The 26,764-nt window shown below is 51.0% G+C and overlaps 1 protein-coding gene across 1 annotated transcript in view; it reads left to right on the top strand.

The window, feature by feature from the left end:
• The first annotated feature begins 398 nt into the window (after positions 1 to 398).
• Positions 399 to 26,764, top strand: part of ftsj1 (FtsJ RNA 2'-O-methyltransferase 1) — a 27,158-nt gene continuing 792 nt past the window's right edge. The window contains 11 exon segments of the mRNA XM_063035315.1: positions 399 to 499; positions 1,178 to 1,311; positions 11,100 to 11,169; positions 15,076 to 15,178; positions 16,085 to 16,163; positions 16,711 to 16,763; positions 18,583 to 18,636; positions 19,619 to 19,721; positions 23,507 to 23,590; positions 24,627 to 24,730; positions 26,528 to 26,763. Of these exon segments, the coding sequence (XP_062891385.1) occupies positions 1,191 to 1,311; positions 11,100 to 11,169; positions 15,076 to 15,178; positions 16,085 to 16,163; positions 16,711 to 16,763; positions 18,583 to 18,636; positions 19,619 to 19,721; positions 23,507 to 23,590; positions 24,627 to 24,730; positions 26,528 to 26,763 (1,007 nt within the window). The 5' untranslated portion in view covers positions 399 to 499; positions 1,178 to 1,190.

Below are 26,764 nucleotides of genomic sequence, written 5' to 3'. Positions count from 1 at the left end.
GTAACTATTATTTCGTTTACTAGTATCCTGGAAATGACATGAAACAATAAACATGAATCTTGAATTAATCCCCTTCAGTACTGGCAGTGGGACTGCGCCTTTGCTCTATAGCTACTCCCTCTTCACCACCCTCAGTACAACACATACAACATGCTGGAGGAACTCGGCAGGAAAGAGCCCCTAGACAAATGAATGAACAGTGATACTGCACCATTACTGTATAACAGCACTGCCGCTCGCTGGTCACAAGCGGTACTGCAGCTCCACGCCACAGTGCCTCGGCAGGCCCCGCTGTGCCAGATGTGGTCCTGCGGACCGGGGGCTCCGGCAGAGGATCGATTTTCACCTCGGAACATCGACTAAATCCAACGTGTTGTCGACCGGAAATTACGCTGCACGGGGAGCGGTTTTCGGCTGAGGGTCGTGTCGGGAGGCTCAGGCACAGCGTGGACAGCTGCTGCGCGGGGTCCTTCCGTGCTGGCCGGTGATACAGGAGGTGGTGGTGGAGGGGAAAGAGATGGCGAGGGAGGGGAGGGGGAGGACGAGGGGGAGGCTGACAGGGAGGGAGGGAGGGGACGAGGGGGAGGCTGACAGGGAGGGAGGGAGGGGACGAGGGGGAGGCTGACAGGGAGGGAGGGGACGAGGAGGGCGAGGCTGACGGAGGGAGGGGACGAGGAAGGGGAGGCTGACAGGGAGGGAGGGGACGAGGAGGGGGAGGCTGACAGGGAGAGAGGGAGGGGACGAGGAGGGGGAGGCTGACAGGGAGGGAGGGGATGAGGAAGGGGAGGCTGACGGAGGGAGAGAACGAGGAGGGGGAGGCTGACAGGGAGGGAGAGGACGAGGAAGGGGAGGCTGACGGGGAGGGAGGGAGGGGACGGGGAAGGGGAGGCTGACGGGGAGGGAGGGCGGGGACGAGGAGGGGGAGGCTGACAGGGAGGGAGGGGTTTGGGGTTGAGGGTGAAGAGGGACAGTTGTGGCGGGGGTAGGGATTGGAGGGGAAAGGGAGAAGGGTTCTGGGAGAGACGGGTTGAGGGAAAGAAGGTGAAGGAAGCTTCCACAATCTGCCTGAGGGCTTCGGTCCCAGACTGGGGTAGTGCCAGTCAGGGAGGGCCCCAAGGAGAGGGGGACTGAGTCTTACAGTCGGCTCCACCTGACCAGAGTGCTCCTTGTCCCTTAGCTGACGACGGAGAATGGGGCGTTCTTCCAAGGATAAGAGGGACATCTACTACCGCATCGCCAAGCAGGAAGGCTGGCGCGCACGCAGTGCCTTCAAGCTCCTGCAGCTCGATGAGGAGTACGCTCTCTTTGAAGGTATGGTCCGCCTCACCTTCCAGCTGCCTCTCCCTCCCCAGAGACTGCCCAAACCGCCGAGACTTCCCGGCCAATTTCTTCAGATATCGAAACAGAGCACAATGCAGGTCCCAGAGCCAGCGCTGCCGATTTGCACCCTTGGTGACCAATTAACCTGCTGACTGTACGTCTTTGAAATGGGGTGGGGGGGAACCCTCGCGATCGTGGGGAAAACATACAAGCTCCTTATAGACAGAGCGGGAGTCCAGGCGCTGTAAAACGTTACACTGACCACGCTGCTCCAATGTTTAGTTTGGGTTTTGGTTGTTACATCTATTAGCGTCTTATTTATTATTATTTTTTGCATTAGTATAATTTGTCAGTCTTTGTAGTTTTTCCCTGATTCTGATGTATATCTTTGTTCTACGATGAATGTCTGCAGGAAAATGAATCTCAGGGTGGTGTGTCTAAGCATCAAACACAAAAGGCTGGAGGAACTCAGCAGGCCAGGCAGCGTCTAGAGAGAGTGACCCAGAGAGTGATGGATATATGGAACGTTCTGCCCCAGAAGGCTGTGGAGGCCAAGTCTCTGGATGCTTTCAAGAAAGAGATGGATAGAGCTCTTAAAGATAGCGGAATCAAAGGTTATGGGGACGGGGCAGGAAGTGGATACTGATAGTGGATGATCAGCCATGATCACAGTGAATGGCGGTGCTGGCTCGAAGGGCCGAATGGCCTACTCCTGCACCTATTGTCTATATAGAAACATAGAAAACATACAGCACAATACAGGCCCTTCGGTCCACAAAGCTGTGCTGACCATGTACCCACCTTAGAACTACCTAGGCTCTACCCATAGCCCTCTATTTTTCTGAGCTCCATGTACCCATCCAGGAGTCTCTTATAAGACCCTATTGTATCCGCTTCCACCACTGCCGCTGGCAGCCCATTCCACACACTCACCACTCTCTGTATAAAAAAACTTTCCCCTGACATCTCCTCTGTACCTACTTCCAAGCACCTTAAAACTGTGCCCTCTCCTGCTAGCCATTTCAGCCCTGGGGTAAAGCCTCTGACTATCCACACGAGCAATGCCTTTTCTCGTCTTATACACCTCTATCAGCTCACCTCATCCTCCGTCGCTCCAAGGAGAAAAGGCCAAGTTCACTCAACCTATTCTCATAAGGCATGCTCCCCAATCCAGACAACATCCTTGTAAATCTCCTCTGAGAAGAGTCGATGTTTCGGGCCGAGACCCTTCATCAGGACTGGAGAAAAAATGATGAGGAGTCCGAGTTAGAAGGGCGGGGGGGGAATAAAGAGCCGGGAAGTTGAATGATGAAAGAAATACAGGCTGGAGAACGGGGAATCTGATAGGATAACATATAGGGAGGAACTTTGAACTTTTTATTTCCCGATTTCCCTGTTTTCCTGCCTGTGCAAAACTGGGGGACATCAGCGAAACTTACGTTTCTTGGCAGCCACCTGCCACTTTTATCTCCCTTTTCCCCTAGTCACCGGTGGCTGAATTCTCCCAGTCGTGGAACACCCTGCTTTAATCCGAGCAGGGGGCTACTTGTCCAGGCTGCCTTGAAGTTACTGCGTTTCGTGGAGTGAGAGGTGAGGGGGGCGCTGGGCAGCACGGTGGCGTAGTGGTCAGCACAGCACTTTACAGTACCGTCAACCTGGGTTCATTTCCCCTGACGGTGTGGGTTTCTTCCTACAGCCCAAAGTCATACCGGTTTGTAGGTTAATTTGTCATTGCAAATTGTCCCGTGGTTAGGCTAGGAATTAAATCAGGGGATTGCTGGGAGGACTCAACTTAAAGGGCTGGAAGGGCTTATTGCATGCTGTATTATTCAATCGATAAATAAGTAAGACACGCTTGTTTGCTTCAGACAGGGTACTGAGTATAAGAGTTGGGACTTTAGAGACACAGGGCTTGGAAGTAGGTACAGAGGAGATGTCGGGTAAGTGTTTTACGCAGAGGGGTGAGTGTGTGGAATGGGCTGTGGGCGACGGTGGTGGAGGCGGATACAATAGGGTCTTTTAAGAGACTCCTAGATAGGTACATGGAGTTCAGAAAAATAGAGGGCTATGAGTAAGCCTAGATAATTTCTAAGGTAAGGACATGTTCAGCACAGCTTTGTGGGTCGAAGGGCCTGTATTGTGCTGTAGGTTTTCTGTGTTTCTATGACATTGGTGAGACCTCACTTGGAGCACTGTGCACGGTTCTAGTCACCCAAATGTAGGAAGGATCTCATCAAACTGGAGTGGGGGGTGGGGGGAGTGCGGCGGGAAAGATCCACCAGGGTGTTGTGGGGATTCTAAAGACTGGGACTGTTTTCCTTTGAGCACCCGGGGGACCTTATAGGGGATTGTAAAATCACGAGGGAAACGGATAGGGGAGAAAGCCTCGAGCAACACACACAAAACGCTGGAGGAACTTGGCAGGTCAGGCAGCATCTATGGAGGGGAATAAACAGTCGCTGTTTTGGGCCGAGACCCTTCCTCGGGAATGGGAAAGGAAGCCAGAATATGAAGGTCACATCTCATCCTCCTTTGTCCCGAAGAGAAAGTCCCAGCTCACTCAACCTATCTTCCAAGACCTGCTCTCTAATCCAGGCATCATCGTGGTAAATCTCTTCTGCACCCTCTCTAATCCAGGCAGCGTGCGGGTAAATCTCCTCTGCACCCTCTCTAATCCAGGCAGCGTGCGGGTAAATCTCCTGTGCACCCTCTCTAATCCAGGCATCATTCTGGTAAATCTCTTCGGCACCCTCTCTAATCCAGGCAGCATCCTGGTAGATCTCCTCTGCACCCTCTCTAATCCAGGCAGCATCCTGGTAGATCTCCTCTGCACCCTCTCTAATCCAGGCAGCATGCGGGTAAATCTCCTGTGCACCCTCTCTAATCCAGGCAGCATCCTGGTAAATCTCCTCTGCACCCTCTCTAATCCAGGCAGCATCCTGGTCGATCTCCTCTGCACCCTCTCTAATCCAGGCAGCGTCCTGGTAGATCTCCTCTGCACCCTCTCTAATCCAGGCAGCGTGCTGGTAGATCTCCTCTGCAACCTCTCTAATCCAGGCAGCATCCTGGTAGAGCAAACAGGGAGGTTACGATCATAATTATTGTGTGCAGTTTTGGTCTCCTAATCTGAGGAAAGACATCTTTGCCATAGAGGGAGTACAAAGAAGGTTCACCAGATTGATTCCTGGGATGGCAGGTCTTTCATATGAAGAAAGACTGGATGAACTGGGCTTGTACTCGTTGGAATTTAGAAGATTGAGGGGGGATCTGATTGAAACGTATAAGATCCTAAAGGGATTGGACAGGCTAGATGCGGGAAGATTGTTCCCGATGTTGGGGAGGTCCAGAACGAGGGGTCACAGTTTGAGGATAGAGGGGAAGCCTTTTAGGACCGAGATTAGGAAAAACTTCTTCACACAGAGAGTGGTGAATCTGTGGAATTCTCTGCCACAGCAAACTGTTGAGGCCAGTTCATTGGCTATGTTTAAGAGGGAGTTAGATATGGCCCTTGTGGCTACAGGGGTCAGGGGGTATGGAGGGAAGGCTGGGTTCTGAGTTGGATGATCAGCCATGATCATAATAAATGGCAGTGCAGGCTCGAAGGGCCGAATGGCCTACTCCTGCACCTATTTTCTATGTTTCTATGTTTCTATCTCCTCTGCACCCTCTCTAATCCAGGCAGCGTGCTGGTCGATCTCCTCTGCACCCTCTCTAATCCAGGCAGCATCCTGGTGGATCTCCTGTGCACCCTCTCTAATCCAGGCAGCATCCTGGTGGATCTCCTGTGCACCCTCTCTAATCCAGGCAGCATCCTGGTAGATCTCCTGTGCACCCTCTCTAATCCAGGCAGCATCCTGGTAGATCTCCTCTGCACCCTCTCTAATCCAGGCAGCGTGCTGGTAGATCTCCTCTGCACCCTCTCTAATCCAGGCAGCATCCTGGTAGATCTCCTTTGCACCCTCTCTAATCCAGGCAGTATCCTGGTAGATCTCCTCTGCACCCTCTCTAATCCAGGCAGCATCCTGGTCGATCTCCTCTGCACCCTCTCTAATCCAGGCAGCATCCTGGTAGATCTCCTCTGCACCCTCTCTAATCCAGGCAGCATGCTGGTCGATCTCCTCTGCACCCTCTCTAATCCAGGCAGCATCCTGGTGGATCTCCTGTGCACCCTCTCTAATCCAGGCAGCATCCTGGTCGATCTCCTCTGCACCCTCTCTAATCCAGGCAGCATTCTGGTGGATCTCCTCTGCACCCTCTCTAATCCAGGCAGCATCCTGGTCGATCTCCTCTGCACCCTCTCTAATCCAGGCAGCATCCTGGTGGATCTCCTCTGCACCCTCTCTAATCCAGGCAGCATCCTGGTGGATCTCCTCTGCACCCTCTCTAAAGCATCCACCGCCTTCCTGTAATGATGTCACCAGACCTGAGCACAGTGCTCCAGGTGAGGAGGGAGTAACTGAGAAATTTGATGAAGGCAGGGAGGCAGAAGTTGTCTACCTAGACTTGTGTAAGACTGCTGATGAAAGTCCTACACAAGACCAGAAGACATAAAAATTTGATTGTGGCTGATTTCCCTCTCAACCCCATTTTCCTGCCTCCTCCTCATAACCTTTGATGCCCTGACTGTTAAAGAATCCATCAACCTCTGTCTTAAATACACCCGACTTGGCCTCCACAGCCGTCTGTGGCAATGAATTCCACAGATTCACCACCCTCTGGCTAAAGAAATTCCTCCTCGTCTCTGTTCTGAATGGACATCCTTCTATTCTGTGCCTTCTGCTCCTAGATTTTGTTTTTTAAAAAGTAGTGAGGTAGTGTTCATGGGCTCAATGGACTATCAGATGGCGGAGGGGACGAAGCTGTTCCTGAATCACTGGGTGTGTATCTCCTCCCTGATGGTAGCAATGAGAAGAGGGCATGTCCTGGGTGATGGGGGTGTTTAAAGGTGGCTTCCGCCTTTTTGAGGCATCGCTGCTTGAAGATGTCCTGGACACCAGAGAGGCCAGTGCCCATGATGGAGCTGGCTAAGTTTACAACTCTGCAGCTCCTTTTGATCCTGTGCAGTAGAGCCTCCCCCCCCCCCATACCAGACGGTGATGCAGCCCGTCAGAATGCTCTCCACAGTACTTTTTTGTGTGCCGTATGCTGCCAGAGCCTGGGCGACCACTTCTTTCCACGTAGTTGTCTTGTAGGAATGACTCTGTGAGTGGTCGCCCATGTCCTTCTCACAGCGCGTTTTTTTTTACGAGGCCGAGTTGCAAGCTCGACACTCAATGCGGCCCGACTGGGTTCAAACCCGGGAACCTTCACTCCAGTGTCCGGCGCTGATGTCACTGCGCCACCAGCCAGCCTCTCCACAGTACATCTGTAGAAATACGTGAGTGTTTTAGGTGACAAACCATATCTCCTCAAACTCCAAATGAAATATAGCCGCTGTTGTGCCTTGTTTGTAACTGCATCGGTATGTTGCGTGCAGGAGAGATCCTCAGAGATGTTGACACCCAGGGACTTGAAGCTGCTCACTCTCTCCACGGCTGACCCCTCTGTGAGGACTGCTGTGTGTTCCCTCGTCTTGCTGTTTCTTTGTTCCTGGGTGTCGATATCTCTGAGGATCTAACCTGGACCCAACATATCGATGTAGTTATAAAGAAGGCAACACGGGTTTGAAGAGATTTGGTTTATCACCTAAGACACTCAAAAACTTCTTCAGTTGTACCGTGGAGAGCATTCTGCTGGGCTGCATCGCTGTCTGGTATGGGGCCTGGGCTACTGCACAGGAACTCATGAAGCCACAGAAAGTTGTAACATTAGTCAGCTCCATCATGGGTAGTAGCGTCCGTCGTATCCAAGACACCTTCAAGGAGCAGTGCCTCAGAAAGGCGACATCTATTATTAAAGACCCCTATCGCCCAAGACATGCCCTGTTCTCTTTGTTACCATCAGGAAGGAGGTACAGGACCCTGAAGTCACACACTCAGCGACTCAGGAAAAGCTTCTTCCCCTCTGCCATTCAATTCCTAAATGGACATTGAACCTATGAACATGACCTCACTTGTATTATTTCTGATTTTGCACTTTTTAAATTTAACTATTTAATATACATATATATGCTTACTATAATTGATTTACTTGTTTTTTTCTGTGTTATCATGTACTGCATTGTACTGCTGCCGATAAGTTAACAAATTTGGTGATATATCGAAGGTTGAAAGGTTCACTTTCTTATCAAAGTGTACAACACTGAAATTCTTCAATTCTCTGGATAGCTATGAAACCAAGAAAGAAAAGAAAGGCTGCATGATCATCAACCCCCAAATCCCACCTCCCTGAAAAAAAACAAACAAAATGAAACAGGCACATTGACACCCAAAACCCTCAGTTGGTTTTCATAGATCCGTAATCACACCGCACCGAAACAGGCCCTTCGGCCCCACCTTTCCGTACTGACTCTGTTGTCCCATCTGCCTGCATTTGGCCCGTCTCCCTCTCCTGTCCGTGCAGTTAATGAGATGCCTCTTAAATGTTGCTGGTGTCCCCGCCTCAGCCACCATTTCTGGCAGCTCGCTCCCAATGCATGAAGAGGCTGGCCCGATGTCATATGCCTAAACCCTCTTGTTCTTAACACCCCCTCCCTGCGGGAAAGAAAGGTGCTTTCAACTTGATTCTGCCCCTCATGATCTTCCTAACCTCTATCACGGTGGTTCCCAGCCCATGGACCAACATCAAAAAGCAACGTGTCCGTGTTGGGAACCCCTGGGACCAGCACCTGAAGGCAGGAACAGCCCCTTTAGGTTGGCCATTTTCACCAAACACTTCTCCAGATGTACGGTGTTAACCATCCAATCTGGTTGCATCACAGAAACACCAATGTCTGGAGATGGGAAAGTGTCCAAAGAGTGGTCACCCACCACAGGCAGAGCCCTCCCCACCACAGAAACATCCACTGGAAAACAGCATCCCCACCATCCTGCCCAGGTTCTCACATAAGTATTATCATCAGGAGGGAGCTACAGGAGCCTTCGGATCCACACCGTCAGCTTCAGGAACAGTTATTACCCTACAACCATCCGGCTCCTGAACTGGCGTGGTTAACTTCACTCACCTCAATAATAAACTGATTCTACAACCCACTGACTCACTCTACAACTCATTCCCAGTTTTATTTATTTGCACAAGTTGTCTGTCAGTCTTAGTTTCTGTATATTTTTTCATAAATTCTGTTGTATTTCTTTATTTTCCTGTAACTGTGATGAAGAAAATGAATCTTAAAGTAGTTGGTATCCGCCTGTCTCGAAGGACAATGGGTGATGGTCATCATCACACGCCTGGGCGGAAGGTATGGGGATCCTGAGATGCCCAGTCGTCCAGATCCCCCTCTCAGCCTCACCAGTGTAGTCCAAAGGAAAGCTTCTGAAGCAATACATTTGGCACCAGCTTGGATACAGGAACTGCTGGAAGGATATTCAATGACGTCCAGCCGCCTTAGGGGCTCCGCTCCGGATTTGCTGTCTGGGTTTACTCCTGTAGCCTCCTTTACTCCCGGGGCTGCCCACAGGGCAGTGCGGCTATCCACCCAAAGCTGGGGATCTGGTTCACGAGCACCAGGGTGTGTCCAGGCACCTGTGGGCCGCGTGCCATGTGTGCAGAGGCCAGACCTCCTCCGCCTCCTCTGTAGTTCAGCCCAAGTCTGAAAGGAGTTCAGTTTCCGTGTGTCACCAGCGAGGAGGCGCTACGTGAGGCTTGCTGTTGGGAGAGGCTGTGTACTGGCAGGGAGAGACTTACACATTCAGCTCGTCTTCTCGCGGTTTGTGATCTGCTGCTGTTTAAGGTTCGACGTGTTGCGATTTGAGTTATTGTCAGCCTGAGCTGGTGTGGCCATTGTCCTCTGACCTCTCTCATTAATGAGGTATTTTCGCCCGCAGAACTGCCGCTCACTGGATTTTTTTCTTGTTTGTTTCTCACACCATTCTCTGTGCACTCTAAGATCTGAGCTACTCAAACCACCCCATCTGGCACCAATAATCATTCCTCGGGCAAAGGTCACATTTCTTCCCCGGTCTGGTGTTTGGTCTGGACGGCATCTGAACCTCTTGACCACGTCTGCATGCTCCCCTGCATTGTGTTGCTGCCACATGATTGGCTGATTAGAAATTTGCATTAATGAGCAGGTGTAGCTCATAAAACGGCCCCTGAGTGTGGACGTAACCTGATGATAGACTTTACTCTGAGTTTGACTTTAGCAGCCTTGCGCCGTAAGCTCAGGTTTACAAAGTTGTCCCTACTGCTCTTGAACGGGACGACAAAGTGGGCGGTGAATGGACGGACGTTTTCTCCCCGCAGGTTGGGCGAGACTGGAACTGGAGATCATAGGTTCAGGGTGAAAGGTGAAACATTTAATGGGAGTCTGAACACTTGCTCAATAATTCTTCCCTCTCTTTTTGCACTAATTTAATTTATTTTTAATACATATTGCCATTTATAGTTTTTATCACTATTGCATTGTAATACTGCCACAGAAGAGCAGATTTTACAATATATGCCGGTGACGTTAAACCTGATTGCGATTTTAAAACTTCTTCACGCGAAAGGGGTGCGAGTGTGGAACGAGCAGAAGTGGCGGATGCAGGTTCAGTTGTAACATTTACCCAAGGTTTTGGATGGGAGAGATGTGGAAGGTGATGGTCCAGCTGGCACCGAACTGATGGGTCAAATGGCCTGTTTCTGAGCTGTGGTGAACACACATCTGAGGAAAGACATTCTTGCCATAGAGGGAGTACAAAGAAGGTTCACCAGATTGATTCCTGGGATGGCAGGACTTTCATATGATGAAAGACTGGATCGACTAGGCTTATACTCTCTGGAATTTAGAAGATTGAGGGGGGATCTTAATTGAAACGTATAAAATTCTAAAGGGATTGGACAGGCTAGATGCAGGAAGGTTGTTCCCGATGTTGGGGAAATCAAGAATGAGGGGTCACAGTTTGCGGATAAAGGGGAAGCCTTTTAGGACCGAGATGAGGAAAAACTTCTTCACACAGAGAGTGGTGAATCTGTGGAATTCTCTGCCACAGGAAACAGTTGAGGCCAGTTCATTGGCTATATTTTAAGAGGGAGTTAGATATGGCCCTTGTGGCTAAAGGGATCAGGGGGTATGGAGAGAAGGCAGGTACAGGGTTCTGAGTTGGATGATCAGCCATGATCATACTGAATGGCGGTGCAGTCTCGAAGGGCTGAATGGCCTACTCTTGCACCGACTTTCTATGTTTCTAATGTAGAACGTTACAGCAAAGTGCTGCCGCTCCAATTTCAACCTGACCCAAAGCCTCAGCATTACATCCTCTTCTCATCCACTTATCCCTCTGCGATAGATTCCATCTGGCTCTGGGAACCTATCTACCCTAATGTGTTTCTAACTTGTCTCCTTCCTGTCGAGAGCTGTCCAGACACTACTGGTTGAGCCATTCCACGCAGACGCCAGGATCGGGGGCAGGACGACATCACAGATTCAAAGAAAGAAAAAGATTAGCTTTATTTGTCATGTGTGCGTGGAAACATGCGGCGGAATGCGTTATTTTCGTCAAATTAAATTACGCTGGCGGCAGCCCACCAGCAGTGCTACGCTTCCGGCGCTACCGTGGCGTGCCCGCAACTCTCTAAGCCTAACCCGGACACCTTCAGAATGTGGGAGGAAACCGGAGCATCTGGAGGCTGTAGATCTGTGTTACTAATGGTATATCCCCCTCCTCTCTTCCCCCCACACCCCCACCACCCATTCACAGGTGTCTGCAAGGCAGTAGATCTGTGTGCTGCACCTGGTAGCTGGAGTCAAGTCCTGAGCCGCAAACTCAAGTAAGTATTCTTCGGAATGTTCAGCAGGACAGGGCCCTTGGCCCAAATTGCTGTCGTCATCGTCTTCTCAAACCTATCACCCCTACCGAGCACAGATCACCAACAGCAGCTCACCAGAGTCCTCTGTCCTGGGCTAGCAGAAGGCTGATTGGCCTCGTGGCTCCCGCTTTCTCCCCATGACCTCCTACGTCTTTAGGAGAAGGTGCTTCCTCTCCCAGGGATGAGGTCTTTCGAGCTTCTGTAGCTCTGGGATTTTACAGATGCGGTTGCTACCCCCATGCCCAACCCTCCTCCTTTCGCATTGGACCGTCCGTGGCAGAGTTCCACGATGTTGGAACTAATTATACTAGTAATTAAGCACGTAACTAAACTAATCCCTTCTCCGTTCTCTGCACACAAAAATTAGCTTTATTTGTCACTGTTCTGTTTTGTAACTTCAAAACATTAAACTAATTCACATGAAGACACGACAGTCCAAAATGTAAGTCTTAACGCCGTCTCTAAGCGAGGCGCACACGCATCACATGGTAGCATGAAGACGCATACAATTCATGTATTTATGCATCTAACCTGTAATGAATTATTTAAATAAACAATGCTTAATCAACCAATATATACACACAAGATTACTCAAATATTAAATACACAACATGGACATCGAATCACACAGTGAAATACGTCTTTGTGCCAATGACCAACGCAGTCCGATGATTGTGCTGGGCGCAGCTCACAAGTGTTGCCAATATATCACGCCCACAACTTACTAACCCTAACCCTTCACCTTTTGGACTGTGGTTGGAAACCCTCGAGGTCACAGGGAGACTGTACAAACACCGTACCGACAGTGGGAAACCCACAGGGTCACAGGGAGACTACAAACTCCTTACAGACAGTGACGGGAATTGAACCGGGGTCGATGGTTGCTGGCGCTGTAAAGCATTAGGGCCACCCCGTAGCACCGCCTAAACTAGCTTCTCTCCCTCTGCAATCAAAGATTCAAAGTAGCTTTATTGTCAAAGTGTGTATGCAGTGTACGACCCTGAAATTCGTCATCTTCACAGACAGACACAAAACAAATAAAACCATGGAGCCAACCCGTTCAAAGAGAAAAAAACATCAAACCCCTTCCCCTCCCCCAGGAGCAAAAAAAATTCCACAAACGGCAACAAGACAAAGAGCAAAAACACAGAATATGAAGCACAAAAATCAAAAGGCATATTTCAGTACAATTCAGCTCAGTGTTCATTATCTACAGGGTAATCTCTCCATTCTCTGCACATCATGGGCCTATCTAAGAGCCTTTGAAATGCCTCTGTCGTATCTGTCTCCACCTCCACCCCAGACAACACGTTCCAGCACCCACCATTCTCTGTGTAAAGAACTTGTCCCTCACACCTCCATTGAAATTACCTCCCCTGGTGTTAGACATTTCAACCCCGGGAGAAAGATACTGTCTACTCTCTCTATACCTCTTATAAACCTCTTTTAGATCTCCACTCAGCCTCTGCTGCTCCAGGAGAAACAACCCAAGTTTGTCCAGCCTCTCGTTATAACATGCAGGCTGCATCCTGATGAACTTCTCCTGCACCCTTTCCAAAGCCTCAACCTCCTGCCTAGAATGGGGGACCCATTCATTTTTCTTTTCTCTGAACGGGTTGGTTCCACCGTTAGGGTTAGAACTGTATGCAATACTCTAGACGTGGGCTAGCTAGGGTTTTATAAAGTCACATGTTTTGGTGATTTTTCAACTCAATGCCCCCAGTTAATAAATGCAAGCATAGCGTACGCCTTCTTTACCGTACGGTGGGGGAGATTAGGACAAAACGGCACAGCATCAGAATAGAATTAGAACAGAGATGAGGAATTCCTTTAGCCAGAGAATGGTGAATTTGTAGAATTCATTGCCACAAACAGCTGCAGAGGTCAAGTCACCGAGTAAATTTAAAGTGAAGGTTGGAAGGTTCCTGATTAGTAAGGGCCTCAAAGATTACGGAGAGGAAACATAAATCAGCCATGATGGAATGGTGGGGTAGCAGGATATGTAGGGTAAGGCACTCCATTCCTCTGCTAGCTGAAGGTCACCCTGGGGCAAGGTGTGGCACCTGCTTAGCCCCTGATCAGGATCATGTGAAACCACAGGGGCAGGTGGTGGATGGTCGTATGAGCAGCCGGTGCAGATCACAAGTCCTGGTTATGCAACCTCTGATGCCAAGCAGACAATCTCTGAAGAGTATTGATAATGGCTGGGGTCACCCGTCTTGTAAAGACACTGCCCAGAGAAGGGAATGGCAAACCACTTCTGTAGAAAAATTTGCCGAGAACAATCTTGGTCATGGAAAGACCGTGATTGTCCAAGTCAAACAACACAGCACATAATGAAAAAACAGTCAATCTTTCTCGAGCAGAAGTGTCTGGTACAGGTGGACGTTTGAGAGGGCTGGATGTTTAAGGGAGACATGTGCAGTTAGTTTTACAGGGAGAGGTAGGTGCCTGGGGTACAGGTTGCTGGGGAAGGTGATAGACACAGTTACAAAGGGTTGTTATCCATGAATATGAAGGGGACAGAGGGATATGGATGATGTACGGGCAGATGGGAGATGCATGAGAAACTGCTGTGGCTGCAGTCTGTGAAAAAGCAAACTGCTGGAAGAAGTTGGCGGGGTCAGGTAGTGGACAGTCAGCGTTAAGGGTCGTGACTCTTTGAAAGATAGAGGGGAGGGGTTGATAGCTGGTATAAAGAGATGGAGACAAAGGCGTAAACACAAGAGATTCTGCAGATGTTGGAAATCTTGGAACAACACACAGCGCTGGAAGAACTCAGCAGGTCAGGCAGCATCTGTGGAAGGGTACTAAACAGTGAACATTTCAGGCTGAGACCCTTCATCAAGACTGGAAAGGAAGTAGAGCCAGAATAAGAGGTGATAGGTGAGGGGGAGGGGGATGAAGTGAGAAACTGGGAGGTGACAGGTGGAGGAGGTAAAGGACGTAAAAGCTATCTGATAAGAGAGTACAGCGGACCGTGGGAGGAGAGGAGCCAGAGGGAGGTGATGGGCAGGTGAAGAGAAGGGAGGGGGTAAGAGGGGAACCAGAGTGGGAAGTAAAAAAGTAGGTTGAGGGGAGAGAAACTACTGGAAGTTAGAGAAGTTAGTGTTCATGCAGTCAGCCTGCAGGCTACCCATGTGAGGTGTTGCTCCTCCAGCCTGAGTATGGCCTCATTGTGGCAATAGAGGAGGCCATGGACTGACATGTTGGAATGGGAATATGGATTGTTATTAAAATGGATGGCCATCAAGAGATCCAGCCTTTTGTGGCAGAGCGAGGGAGCTTGACAAAGCGGTCCTGCGATCTGGCCTGGATGGTGGATGCTGGTTTCCTCTGGCAGCGCCCCTGGTGGGTGTGCTCAGTGCTGGGGAGGGCCCGGGCCTTTTCTGTGATGCACGAGGTTGCTGGCTGGGATGGGCACGTACTGTAGACTTCCCTGATCGTGGGTATTGCTGTTTCCGTACCAGTCCATGATGCAACCTGTCAGGATACTCTCCACTGTGCATCAATAGAAGATTGTCAAAGTTTCAGATGATATGCCGAATCTACACAAACTGTTAAGTGGAGGCACTGTTCTGCCTTCTTTGTGATGGTACTGATCCGAGAACAGATCCTCTGATCCGATAAAGCCAAGGAATTGAACTAGTAATACTCTCTTTTTGCGAAAAAACAAATTTCAAGATATATTGTATTTCAGTGATGTCAACCCCACGCTTCATTGCAGCCATTGACCACCAGGTGGCTCTCTAGCCCAGAATATCCTCCACCTCTACCAACAGAAGGTAAACCCCATGATGAATTTACAAGGGAAAACACCAAACCCTATGCTGGCTTGAATGAAAGCTCCTGTATTCTTGCCCACAGAGGGAAGAGTGGAGATGGTCTGGATACCAAAATCGTCGCTGTAGATCTCCAGGCAATGGCCCCCCTCCCTGATGTCATCCAGATCCAGGGAGACATCACTAAGGTAACGTTCCAGAGCTAGTTTTGGGCACCTTACAGAAGAAAGGATGGGCTGGCACTGCAGAAGAGCTTCAGGAGAATAATCCTGGGAATGAAAGGGTTAACATATGAGGATCATTTGATGGCTTTGGGCCTGTACTCGCTGGAGTTTAGAATAATAAGGTGGGGATCTCATTGAAAGCTATGGTTTGGCACAGACTAGATGTGCTCTACTTTTCTATGACTCTATATATAGAGACCATAGGGAGCTCAGTGGCATGGTGTCATGACAACAACCTTTCCTTTCAGGTCAACAAAAGAGCTGGTCATTGACTTCAGGAGAGGGAGGGGGGCTGCACGCACTCTTGTCTACATCCACGGTATTGAGGTTGAGAGCTTCAAGTCCCGAGGAGTGAACATCACCAATGGCCTAATTCTGCTCCTCTATCTCAGGGGCTCTCCAGCCCTGGGGAAAAGACCCTGTCTATGGCCCGCATTACTTTCTCTACAAGGTCACCCCGCAGCCGTGAGCCTGTCCAATATCTCTTTACATCTAATGTCCTCCACTCCAGGTGCCATGGTAGTAATATCGAGGGCTTTAAAAATAGATATTGCAGCCGGCCTTAGTCTGGCTGAGCTTGACCAAATGGACAGCATTGAGCGAAGGAATGTGCTTTCTTTTAGGATTAAAGTGAATGATCATTGACTGTCCGTGTCTCTCCAGGGATGTTGGTTGGCCTGCTGAGATTCTCTAGAAGGTGGTGCCTTGCTAGAGATTCCAATATCTGTGGTCATTCGTGTCTCGGATGACTGAAGGTTAGAAGTCTGAGACTATACACTTGAGGGGAAAGACAGGAAAACTACTCTGCAGAGCCCCCTGGTGTCAGTAGTGATGAATGACAGACATGCCATGGCTGCTTGTTCCTCGTAGGTCTCCACTGCCCAGGAAATCATCAGGCATTTCGAGGGAGAGGCTGCGGATCTGGTGGTTTGCGATGGAGCCCCAGACGGTACGTTTCTGTCAAGGGTGGCTGTTCCGTGCTTGCTAGGACGGGTGCCAGTGTGGAGAGTGGGTGTTCAGTGTGAATATAGCCGGACCCGATGGTGAATGAGCTGTCCTCTCACTCTCTCCCTTCCATATTTTCTCCACCTAACTCCCACTCTCCCTCCCTCTCACAGTCACACACACCATGAGATTCCTAAAAAGTGCTGCCTCGGCCCTCAGAGTGTGTGATACGACAGTGTGGAGGGGGCTTCACTCTGTGTCTGACCCCGGGAGTGTGTGATGGGGCGGTGTGGAGGGAGTTCCACTCTGTGTCTGACCCCGGGGGTGTGTGATGGGACGGTGTGGAGGGAGCTTCACTCTGTGTCTGACCCCGGGGGTGTGTGATGGGACGGTGCGGAGGGAGCTTCACTCTGTGTCTGACCCCGGGGGTGTGTGATGGGACGGTGTGGAGGGAGTTTCACTCTGTGTCTCACCCCGCGAGTGTGTGATGGGACGGTGTGGATTGGTCTATCGAATGACCCATCCCAAGTGTTGCCCTCTTTCTTTTGCAGTCACCGGTCTTCATGACATTGACGAATACATCCAGGCTCAGCTTCTGCTTGCGGTGAGTCTGCCGGCCGGCATTTAACGGTTCTCAGCACAGAGACGGTCAGGGGCTTTGATTTTCTCTACCGAACACCCAGGACCTTCAACCAAATGTACTGGAGCATCTCCACAGTTTGACTCTGTTTGAAACTGCTCCAGGTCTATAGTGCACTGCCAAATTGTTTTGAAGAAATTGTCCTCTTAGTCCAGAGAAAGTGTGAGTTGTCTTCAAAATAGAAGATAGCACTTCACGGGCCTTCCAGCCCACAATGTTGTACCGACCTTTTAACCCACTCCAAGATCAACCAAACTCTTCCCTCCTACATAGCCCTCCATTTTTCCATCGCCCACCTGCCTAAGAATCTCCCTCCGTCACCACCCCTGGCAACATGTTCCACCATGCACCTCACTCTCTGTGTTTAAAAAAAACCTATTGTACCTCTGCCATCCCCTTATACCTTCCTCCAATCCCCTTAAAATTAATCCCTCTCATATTATCCATTTCCGACCCGAGGAAAAGTCTCTGTCTATCCACTCAATTGATGCTTCTTATCATCTTGTACACCACTATCAAGTTACCTCTCATTCTCCTTCACTCCAGAGAGGAAAGCCTTGCTCTTTAATTCAGGCTGAATCCTAGTAAATCTGCTCTGCACCCTCTCTAAAGCTTCCACATCCTTCCTATAATGAGGCGACCAGAACAGAACACAATTCTCCAGTATGATCTAAGCAGGGTTTTATAGAGCTGCAGCTCTTGAACTCAATCCCTGAACTATCGAAGGCCAGCACACCTACACCTTCGTAACCGTTCTGTCAAGTTGTGCGGCAACTTGAGGCCAAGATCTCTCTGGCCCTCCACCACGTTGAGAATCCTACCTTGGTTTATGTGAATGATGAGAAGGCCACGTTAGTCAGTGAGTACACAGGCCAGCTATCTTGAATTTGTGTTCGTTGTCAGATGCAGGGATGCAATAAAAACTTACTTGCAGCAGCATTGCAGCTATGCTGCATCAGGTTAGCACCACAGGGTACCCAAAATTGCAAAGAGCCAATGAATTCAGTGATGAAAGGCGGAGAAAAGCAATATTGCAAAATTCATTCTCAAGGAAACCAGAAGAAATAACAGTTGGAAAAACAAAGCTCCATTGTGGTACCAAGTGGTCACAGTGTTGCTGGACTGAGGTGGTGATCAGGGTTGTGCCAAGTTGGTTCAAGAACCAAATGATAGAAGAGAAGTGGCTGGTCCTGAACCTGGTGGGATGGGACTTCAGGGTCCTGTACCTACTGCCTGATGGGAACTGTGAGAAGATGGCTTGGCCCAGATGGTGGGGATAGTGAATTAATTGTCCTCTAGGCCACAGAAACTGTGTGAAGTTGTCTTCAATGTAGAACTGAGCCCAGTGCAGATGATGCACATCGTCTTTTTGAGGCAGGGCCTCCTGTAGATACGATGATGGTGGGGAGGGATGTGCACGTGACGTATTGGGCTGAGTCCATCACTCTCTGCAGCTCCTGACATTCCTGCAGATTCAAATTCCCAAACCAAACTGTGAGGCCGTCAGTGGTACATCAGATTAATCAGGGTTCCCAACCACTGACCCCTACCATTAACCAAGGGGTTTGTGGACCCCAGGGTGGAAACCCCTGGATTAGATGAGCCAGAAGCTACTACAGCTCAGGGGGAGCAGCCATGTTGGGATTAGGGGAACAGGGGTCATTGAGTTTAAATTAGGGGAATGATTAGCTATTAAACTGTGTAATTAATTCTCCAGATGGTTGGGGCAAATTGCTGGGATATCCTCTGGTTGGCTTACCTCTCAATCTTGCCCTTTTTCCAGGCCTTAAACATCACCACTCACGTGCTGAAACCCGGAGGGACCTTTGTGGCAAAGGTAGGCGTCTGTCAGATCCTACCCACGTGTGCATCCTCCCTCTCCACAGCACATCCATCTTCACCATCTCTCCCTCTCCACTGCGCTCCCGTTTAGCCCCCCTCCACTGTTCCTTCTGCAGTGCTCCCTCTTGCTCCGTTCACTCACCTCAGCCCACTACCCCTCCCTCCCCACTGTCTGTCCACCCTGCTCTCGCTCCGTTCACTCATCCTGCCCCACTACCCCTCCCTCCCCACTGTCTGTCCACCTCCCTCTTGCTCTGTTCACTCACCCTGCCCCACTACCCCTCCCTCCCCACTATCCACCTCCCTCTCGCTCTGTTCACTCACCCTGCCCCACTACCCCTCCCTCCCCACTGTCCACCCGCCCCTCTTGCTCCGTTCACTCACCCTGCCCCACTACCCCTCCCTCCCCACTATCCCTCCCTCCCCACTATCCACCTCCCTCTCGCTCTGTTCACTCACCCTGCCCCACTACCCCTCCCTCCCCACTATCCACCTCCCTCTCGCTCTGTTCACTCACCCTGCCCCACTACCCCTCCCTCCCCACTATCCACCTCCCTCTCGCTCTGTTCACTCACCCTGCCCCACTACCCCTCCCTCCCCACTATCCACCTCCCTCTCGCTCTGTTCACTCACCCTGCCCCACTACCCCTCCCTCCCCACTGTCCACCCGCCCCTCTTGCTCCGTTCACTCACCCCGGCCCGCTACCCCTCCCTCCGCACCCTCTCTAGTGCTCTGTCATGCCCCTTCCCCTCCACTGCACCCCCCCCCTGCATTGCTCACACTCTGCCGTACTCTCCCTCCCACACCGCCCCTGCTGTGGTGCTCCCACCCTACCCACCGACCTGCTCTCTCCCTCCTGGGGCATCCCTTCCTTTCACTGCCCCCTCCCATGGCGCTACCCCCCCCCAAGCACGCCTCCCTCAGCTCTCGCCCTCCTGGTCTTCTCACCCTCTCCTTTACAATCCCCACCCCACAGATCTTCCGCGGGAAGGACGTCACCCTCCTGTACTCCCAGCTCCGCCTGTTCTTCAGCGACGTCACCTGCGCCAAACCGCGGAGCAGCCGCAACTCGAGCATTGGTGAGAGCTGGAATTTCACACCCCGCACTCCCCCTGCCACCACTCCGCGATGATCACCGCCAGTGCAGATCACGGTCCCGTCATTCCTCCCTCCTGCTGGGGTACAAATCCCCTCTCCCCAGACCCTTGCAAACAACTGTGGGGGGAGGAGGTAGAATCATGGGGTCACACAGCATGGGAACAGGCCATTCGGCCCAATGGCCCATGCTGACCAAGGTCCCCTTCTAAAACCATAAGACATAGAAGCTGAACTTGCTCCACCTTTCCATCATGGCTGATTTATTATCCCTCTCAACCCCATCCTCCTGCCTTCTCCCCGTTAGCTTCGGCACACTGCCTGATCGTGAACCACCGTTTTATATATACCCAGCAGCTTGCCCTTCACAATCACTTGTGGCAATGAATTCCATAGAATCACCACCCACTGGCTGAGTAAATTCCTCCTCATCTCTGTTCTAAAGGGACGTCCCTTTATTTTGAGACTGTCCTCTGCTCCTAGACTCCCTCGCTATATGAAACATCCTCTCCATGTCCACTTTCTCCAGACCTTTTAACATTTGATAGGTTTCAATGAGATGCACCTCATTCTTCTAAACTCCAGCAAGTACAGGCCCAGAGCCACCAAATGCTCCACACACATTAACACTCTTACTGCCAGAAGCATTCGTGTGAACCTCCTCTGGATCCTCTCCAGCACATCATTTCTTAGGTAAAAAGCCCTAAACTGCTCACAATACTCCGTGCAGTCTGACCAGGGCCTTATAAACCTCAGCATCACACCCTCTCTTTTATGTTCTAGTCCTCTTCAAATTAATGCTTTCCTCACCTCCGGCTCAACCTGCAAGTTAACCTCTGGGGAATCCTGCACAAGGACTCCCAAGTCCCTTTGCACCTCCGATTTTTGAATTTACTCCCCATTTATAATCTAGTCTGCCTTTACTCCTTCTACCAAAGCGCATGACCACACACTTCCTGATACTATATTCCATGCTTGTCCCATTTGCCCGTGTCACTCAACTTTCCTGTCCATGTTCCCATCCAAGCATCTTTCAGTACCTGCTTCAACCCCTTCCTCTGCAGTTTGTCCCATATCCTTACCAGCCTCTGGGTGAAAAGCATAGAAAGAGTGTCGCCTTTATTAGATACCTCCTGGTAGAGTGGCCCCTGAGTGTATGTTTGTTATCTGCTGAAGCTGATCGTTATTTGAGTTCCTGTCTGGCCATTCTCCTTTGACCTCTCTTATTAATGAGGTGCTTTTGCCCACTGAACTGCCACTCTCTGGAATTTTTCCCCCGTTTTTCATACTGTTCTCTGTAAACTCTTGAGACTGATGTGTGTGGAAATCCCAGCAGATCAGCAGTTTCTGAGATACTCAAATCACCCCGTCTGGCACCACAGATCGTTCCATGGTGAAAGTCACTTCGATCACATTTCTTCCCCCATTCTGATGTTTGGCCTGAACAACAAGGGAACCTCTTGACCATGTCTGCATGCTTTTATTCATTGAGTTGCTGCCACATGATTGGCTGATTAGATATTTGTGTTGCTGTACATGTGTACCTCAAAGTGGCCAGTGAAGGTATAACTGTACGGCACAGTACAGGCCCTTCAACCCATGTTGTGCTGTCCCAAATAAACCTACTCCATGATCAATCCAACCCTTCCCTCCCACATAGCCCTCCGTTTCCTATTATCCATCTGCCTAGGTAAAAGTATCTTAAATGTTCCTAATGTATCTGCCCTCTACCACCATCCCTGGCAACGTGTTCTATGCACACACCACTCTGAGTAAACTAAAACCTTCCTCCAACATCCCCCCTCTACTTTCCTCCAAACATCTCAAACGGATGTCCTCTGGAACTGGCCATTTCTGCCCTGTGAAAAATTCTCTGGCTGTCCTCGTATCACCTTGTACACCTCTATCAAGTCGTCCGTCACTTCAGGGAGAAAAGCCTGTCGTTCAACCAATCATCGTGTGCTAATCCAGGCAGCGTCCTGGTAAATCTCCTCCGCACCCTCTCGAAAGCTTCCACATCCGTCCTATAACGAGGCGACCAGAACTGAACAGAATTCTCCGAGTGTGGTCTAACCAGGGGTTTATAGAGCTGCAATATTACCTCAGGGCTCTTCAACTCAGTCCCTCAACTAATAATGTGTTCTTAACCACTCGATATGGAACAATTTGCGTTCCAACGCCTTCGTTCTATTCGGACACCCAGCCAACAGGACCCCCCCAAACCGGCATCTGGACTCAACAGTTTCAGAGAGTCGTACAGTACAGAAAAAGGCCCTTCGCCCCACACTGTCCATCTGAGTTTGTCCGCGTTTAGCCCATTTACCAGCGGCCCGGGTTCATTTCCCTCCGCTGTCCGTAAGGAGTTTGTACCTTCTTCCCCTTTCTGCGGTTTTCTCCCACAGTCCAAAGACATACCGGTTGGTAGGATAGTTGATCATTGTAAATTGTCTCACATTGAGGGGTTGCTGGGCAATGCGGCCAGAAGGACCCGTCCCACACTGTACCTCAGTCAGTGAGTGAATGAATGCTTTTCACCTCCGTCTCAACCACAGCTCATTCCATATACAAACAATCCTCAGGCTCCTACCAGAACTCTCCCCTTTCACCTTCAGCCTCTGCCCTCCAGTTCCTGATTCCCCATCTGGGGGAATAAAACTCTGGGCATTCACCCTATTTATACAGGATCAGTCTTCATCCAACCTGCTCAACCTCTCTCCGTAACTCAGTCCCTTGAATCCTGGCAACATCCTCGTAAATCTCCCTCCACAGTCTTTCCAGCTTAATAGCCGGCTGATCGAAACTGAACGGTGTATTCCAAATGCAGCATCTCGTACAGCTGCAACTTAACATCCTGACTCCTGTACTCAGTGCCCTGACTGATAAGGCCAGCGAGCCAAACACCCTGTCTACCTGTGATGCCACTTTCAAACAACAATGTTCCAAGTTCCTTTCTGTTTCTTAACACTCCCCTGGTTTGATCTCTCCAAATGTAATACCTGCCGTTCATCTTGACTGAAAGCCGTTCCTCAGCTCACATCCCCAGCGGATCAAAACCCCCGTATTTTTTCATAACCTGCGATACCACCTGTCTTAATATCATCCGCACATTTACTAACCTTGTGCCTTCCCGTCCAAGTCGCTTATACACCACATCGATATCCAAGGCAGGCCACTCCGAGAATCAGCCCTCGGCTATCACCCTCTGCTTCCTACCAATAAATTCAATCCATCATCTACCCTTCAATTCAGTTTCTTCTGTCCACTCGAGAGGGTGAGCTGATATCATTCATTGAACACGACAGCACGGTCCAGGCCTGACAGCCCACAACCTACTCTTAAGATCAATCTAACCCTCCCCTTCAACGTAGCCCATCCTATCTAAGAGTCTCTTAAATGCCCTACCACCACCCCTGGAACTGGGGGTGCCAGGGTTGCAGGGACAGAGGCTGTCGGGAGCTGGGGAGGATGGGAGGGGTGCACTGGGATTGAGGAGGGTCAGGAGTGAAGGGGTGGGGTGTAGGAGGACAGAGAGGTGTTGAAGAGGATGGGAGGGTTGAAAGTGTACGGAAGGGGTTGAGAAGGGAAGGAGTAAAGGGACAGAGAAGTGGGAGGACTGTAGAGAGGGTCAGGGAGGGAGGATTGCAAAGGGACAGATGAGCTGCAGCGGGGCCTGAGACACGGATAATTTGCTGGTAACACAGCTGGACTGTGCAGGGTCCAGGGTCTGTGTTTGGGGGGTTGCCAACTGCTGTTTCTGATCTGTCCGCAGAGGCGTTTGTCGTTTGCCGGGGTTACGCACCTCCCCCCGGCTACGTGCCCAATATGTCGAACCCGCTCCTCGACCACTGCTACGGTAGGGAGGGGCGACGGGAGAGGGAGGGAGCACCTTCGGTGGGGAGAGGGGGTCTTCAAGGTGGGAGTGCTCTGCTGCGGAAGGGGCGGCGGTAAGGGGGGACCACGGAAGGAGTGGGGAGGGGGCAATGTCATGAGAGGGGCGGTAGGAAGGAGGCTGTAGCACCCATGGGAGAAACTGTGGTCCTCTGTGTTAAGCCAGTGCTCTGTTGAAGGACATTGCTTGGGAGGGGAGGGTTGCCACACTGTGGAAGGGGTGGCAGAGGGCAGTCAGTCATTGGTGTGCGTGCGCACCCAGCTGTTGGCTCTCCGCCCCGGGACCCTGCAGAGATACCACCCTCCGAGATGGCACGTGCTGCTTTCTCCGCTGGGGGCGTTGCGTGCCGCTCTGAGGGCCTGCTTCTACAACAGGTTTTTGAGCTGGTCCAGCTGTCCGTTCTGTGGGCGGGAGGAGTGCGTGTACCTCGCTACACGGAACGTGCGAGGGAACAGCCACTCTCGGGGGGCTACTGCTGAGGGTCTGGCTGCACTTTAGTCCCACGCTCCTCAGTTTGGAAGGGGCCGGAGAGTGAGGAGGGTCTCCTGATGGGCTCGGTCCTGGATCTGACCGGGATGGCCATTCACAGGTCTAGGCGGTGGAAAGTGTAGGGTGTTACCCGGGCCGACTGCCTGCCCCTGTTCCGAGGGTACGTTCTTGCCCGGCTGTCCTTGGAGAGGGAGCACGCAGTTGCAGTGGGTACAGTGCGGGACTTCCGGAGCAGTGAGACCCCCGGGGTATTGACTGTTTTATAGGTGGTAGTAACCATATTTCAATCTGAGTGTACTTACTGTTTTGTAAATATTGAATGTCTGTACCTTGGGTATATGTGTTGTAAATAAACTTCTATAGTTTTGTGTTTAAAAGAAGTGGCAGGGAGGAGGGATTAGTGGCCACGGGAGGGGCTATGGTTCTCTACGTTAAGACTGTAATGTGTGTTGAAGGATGTTATTCAGAAAACCCTCTCTCCCCCCCCCCGCCCCCCAACGTTCCCCTGCAGATGTGGACTTCAACCAGCTGGAGGGTGCCAACAGGGTCATCGTGCCCTTCCTGGCCTGCGGTGACCTCAGTGCCTACGACTCCGACAAGACCTACCCCCTCCAGGTAGGCACATCCTTCCTCCAGCGTGAATTCCCCAGCAGAGATGCAAGCTGTGAAACTGTCAATGCCCAGACTCTCCCTCCCCACCGGCGGAGACCAGCTCTCTGCTTTTGTTTTCACAGTTACTAGCGTCAGTCCTGTTTTGTTGAGGATTAGTGTGATGTGAGAGTGGACTGTCATATGAGGAGCATTTGATGGCTCTGGGCCTCTGCTCACTGGAATCCAGAAGATCTGAATGATGCAAGGCCTCGACAGTCTAGCTGTGGAATTTCATTAGCAAGAGAGATTGAGTGTGTGAGGTTTAGAGAATATACACTCGTGCCACTTTATTAGGTACAGGACTGTATGTTCATGGTCTTCTGCTGCTGTAGCCCGTCCACTTCAAAGTTTGACATGTTGTACATTCAGAGACACATTACTGGTATTTGAGTTATTGCCCCCTTCCTGTCAGCTTGAGTCTGGCCCATTCTCCTCTGACCTCACATTAACAAGGCATCTTCACCCACAGAACTGCCGCTCAGTTTTTTTTGCACCATTCTCTGTAAACTAGAGCAGGGGTTCCCAATCTCTTTTTATGCCATGGACCCTACCGTTAACTGAGAGGTTAACCCCTGCTCTAGAGAATGTTGTGCATGAGAAGATGCCAGGAGCACAGCAGCTTGAGATGCTCAAACCACCCTGTCTGGCACCAACAATCATGCCACAGTCAAAGTCACTTGGATCACATCTTCCCCGTTCTGATGTTTGGTCTGAACCTCTTGACCGTGTCAGCGTGCTTTGATGCATTCAGTTGCTGCTGCGCGGTTGGCTGATTAAATATTTGCCTTGACATACAGGTGTACCCAATAAACTGGCCGCTGAATATAGGTGCTCCACAGAAAGCAAGCAGAGGAGGGTTGAGTACAGAAACAGTGTTCCATTTGTTTAGGGAACTGGCTGGGGGTGCAGTTCAAAAGAGACTGACCAAGCTAATTCCTGGAACGAGGTTTGTCTGTGTAGCAGCGGCTGGAGGAACTGGATCTGAGTGAAGCACCCCACGCCCCGAGGTAGATGTGGAGGTGTTTCCACTGGCAGGAGGGTCTTGAACAAGGGGAACGCGGTCATGAAATTGAGGTGGTAACAATGATATCTTACAGAACTGCTGGGATTTTTCTACCCACGAGGAGGCATTTTGTCGAGAAACACAAAATGCTGGAGGAGCTCGGCAGGTCAGGCAGGGGAATCAACAGTCGATGTTTCAGACCAAGAACTGTCTCCAGGACTCACTGCGAGGGCTGCAGCAGCTGAGGGTAGATCACTTTCCCGGACTCCCATTCTGCGATCCGCCATCAGAGGTTTATGCTTGCAGTAGGAATGAGGGCCGGCGACCCTGAGGCCACTGTACAAATCTGAGGAAGGAGGAGGCCCGTGGCTGGCGGGGCCTCGGGCTGGGGACCTGGGCAGCGGCAGGGTCTGCTGTGTGGGGCCGCCGGGCAGCGGCAGGGTCTGCTGTGTGGGGCCACCGGGCTGGGGAGCCGGGCAGCGGCAGGGTCTGCTGTGTGGGGCCACCGGGGTGGAGGGAAGCTCGTTGTGTTCTGCCGAGCATTGTGGGCACGCTTCGTTTGTGCCAGACTGTGTAGTGACCGGGTGAGGGTATTGTTTGTTAATACAAAGAACACGTGGAATTTGAATTATATAGGACAGCAGGAGACAGGCCAATGCTCCTGCTCCTGTCCCTTTTTTCCACCCAGTTAGAAACAGTTTGCGATCCTCATCGCACTGCCTCAAGTAACCCCTGCCTTTCCTCCTCATTTCCTGCAGCTCCAGCCCGGCCAGGAATACACCTACATTCCCCCGACACAGCCACCCATCCGACCCCCCTACCAGGAGGCCTGCTACCTCAAGAAGAACAACTTGCTGGCTGCTCACCAGGCCCCCACGCCCGAGCACACGATGACCAAGGCACTGGACAGCTTGTGTGTGACCGAGGACGGCTGCCAGGCCCCCTCACCCGAGGACACTGTGGCCAAGGCACTGGACAGCTTGTGTGTGACCGAG

This window comes from Mobula hypostoma, chromosome 28 (assembly GCF_963921235.1).
Source record: "Mobula hypostoma chromosome 28, sMobHyp1.1, whole genome shotgun sequence".
NCBI classification, from domain to species: domain Eukaryota; kingdom Metazoa; phylum Chordata; class Chondrichthyes; order Myliobatiformes; family Myliobatidae; genus Mobula; species Mobula hypostoma.
This window is presented reverse-complemented; position numbering and strand designations above follow the sequence as displayed.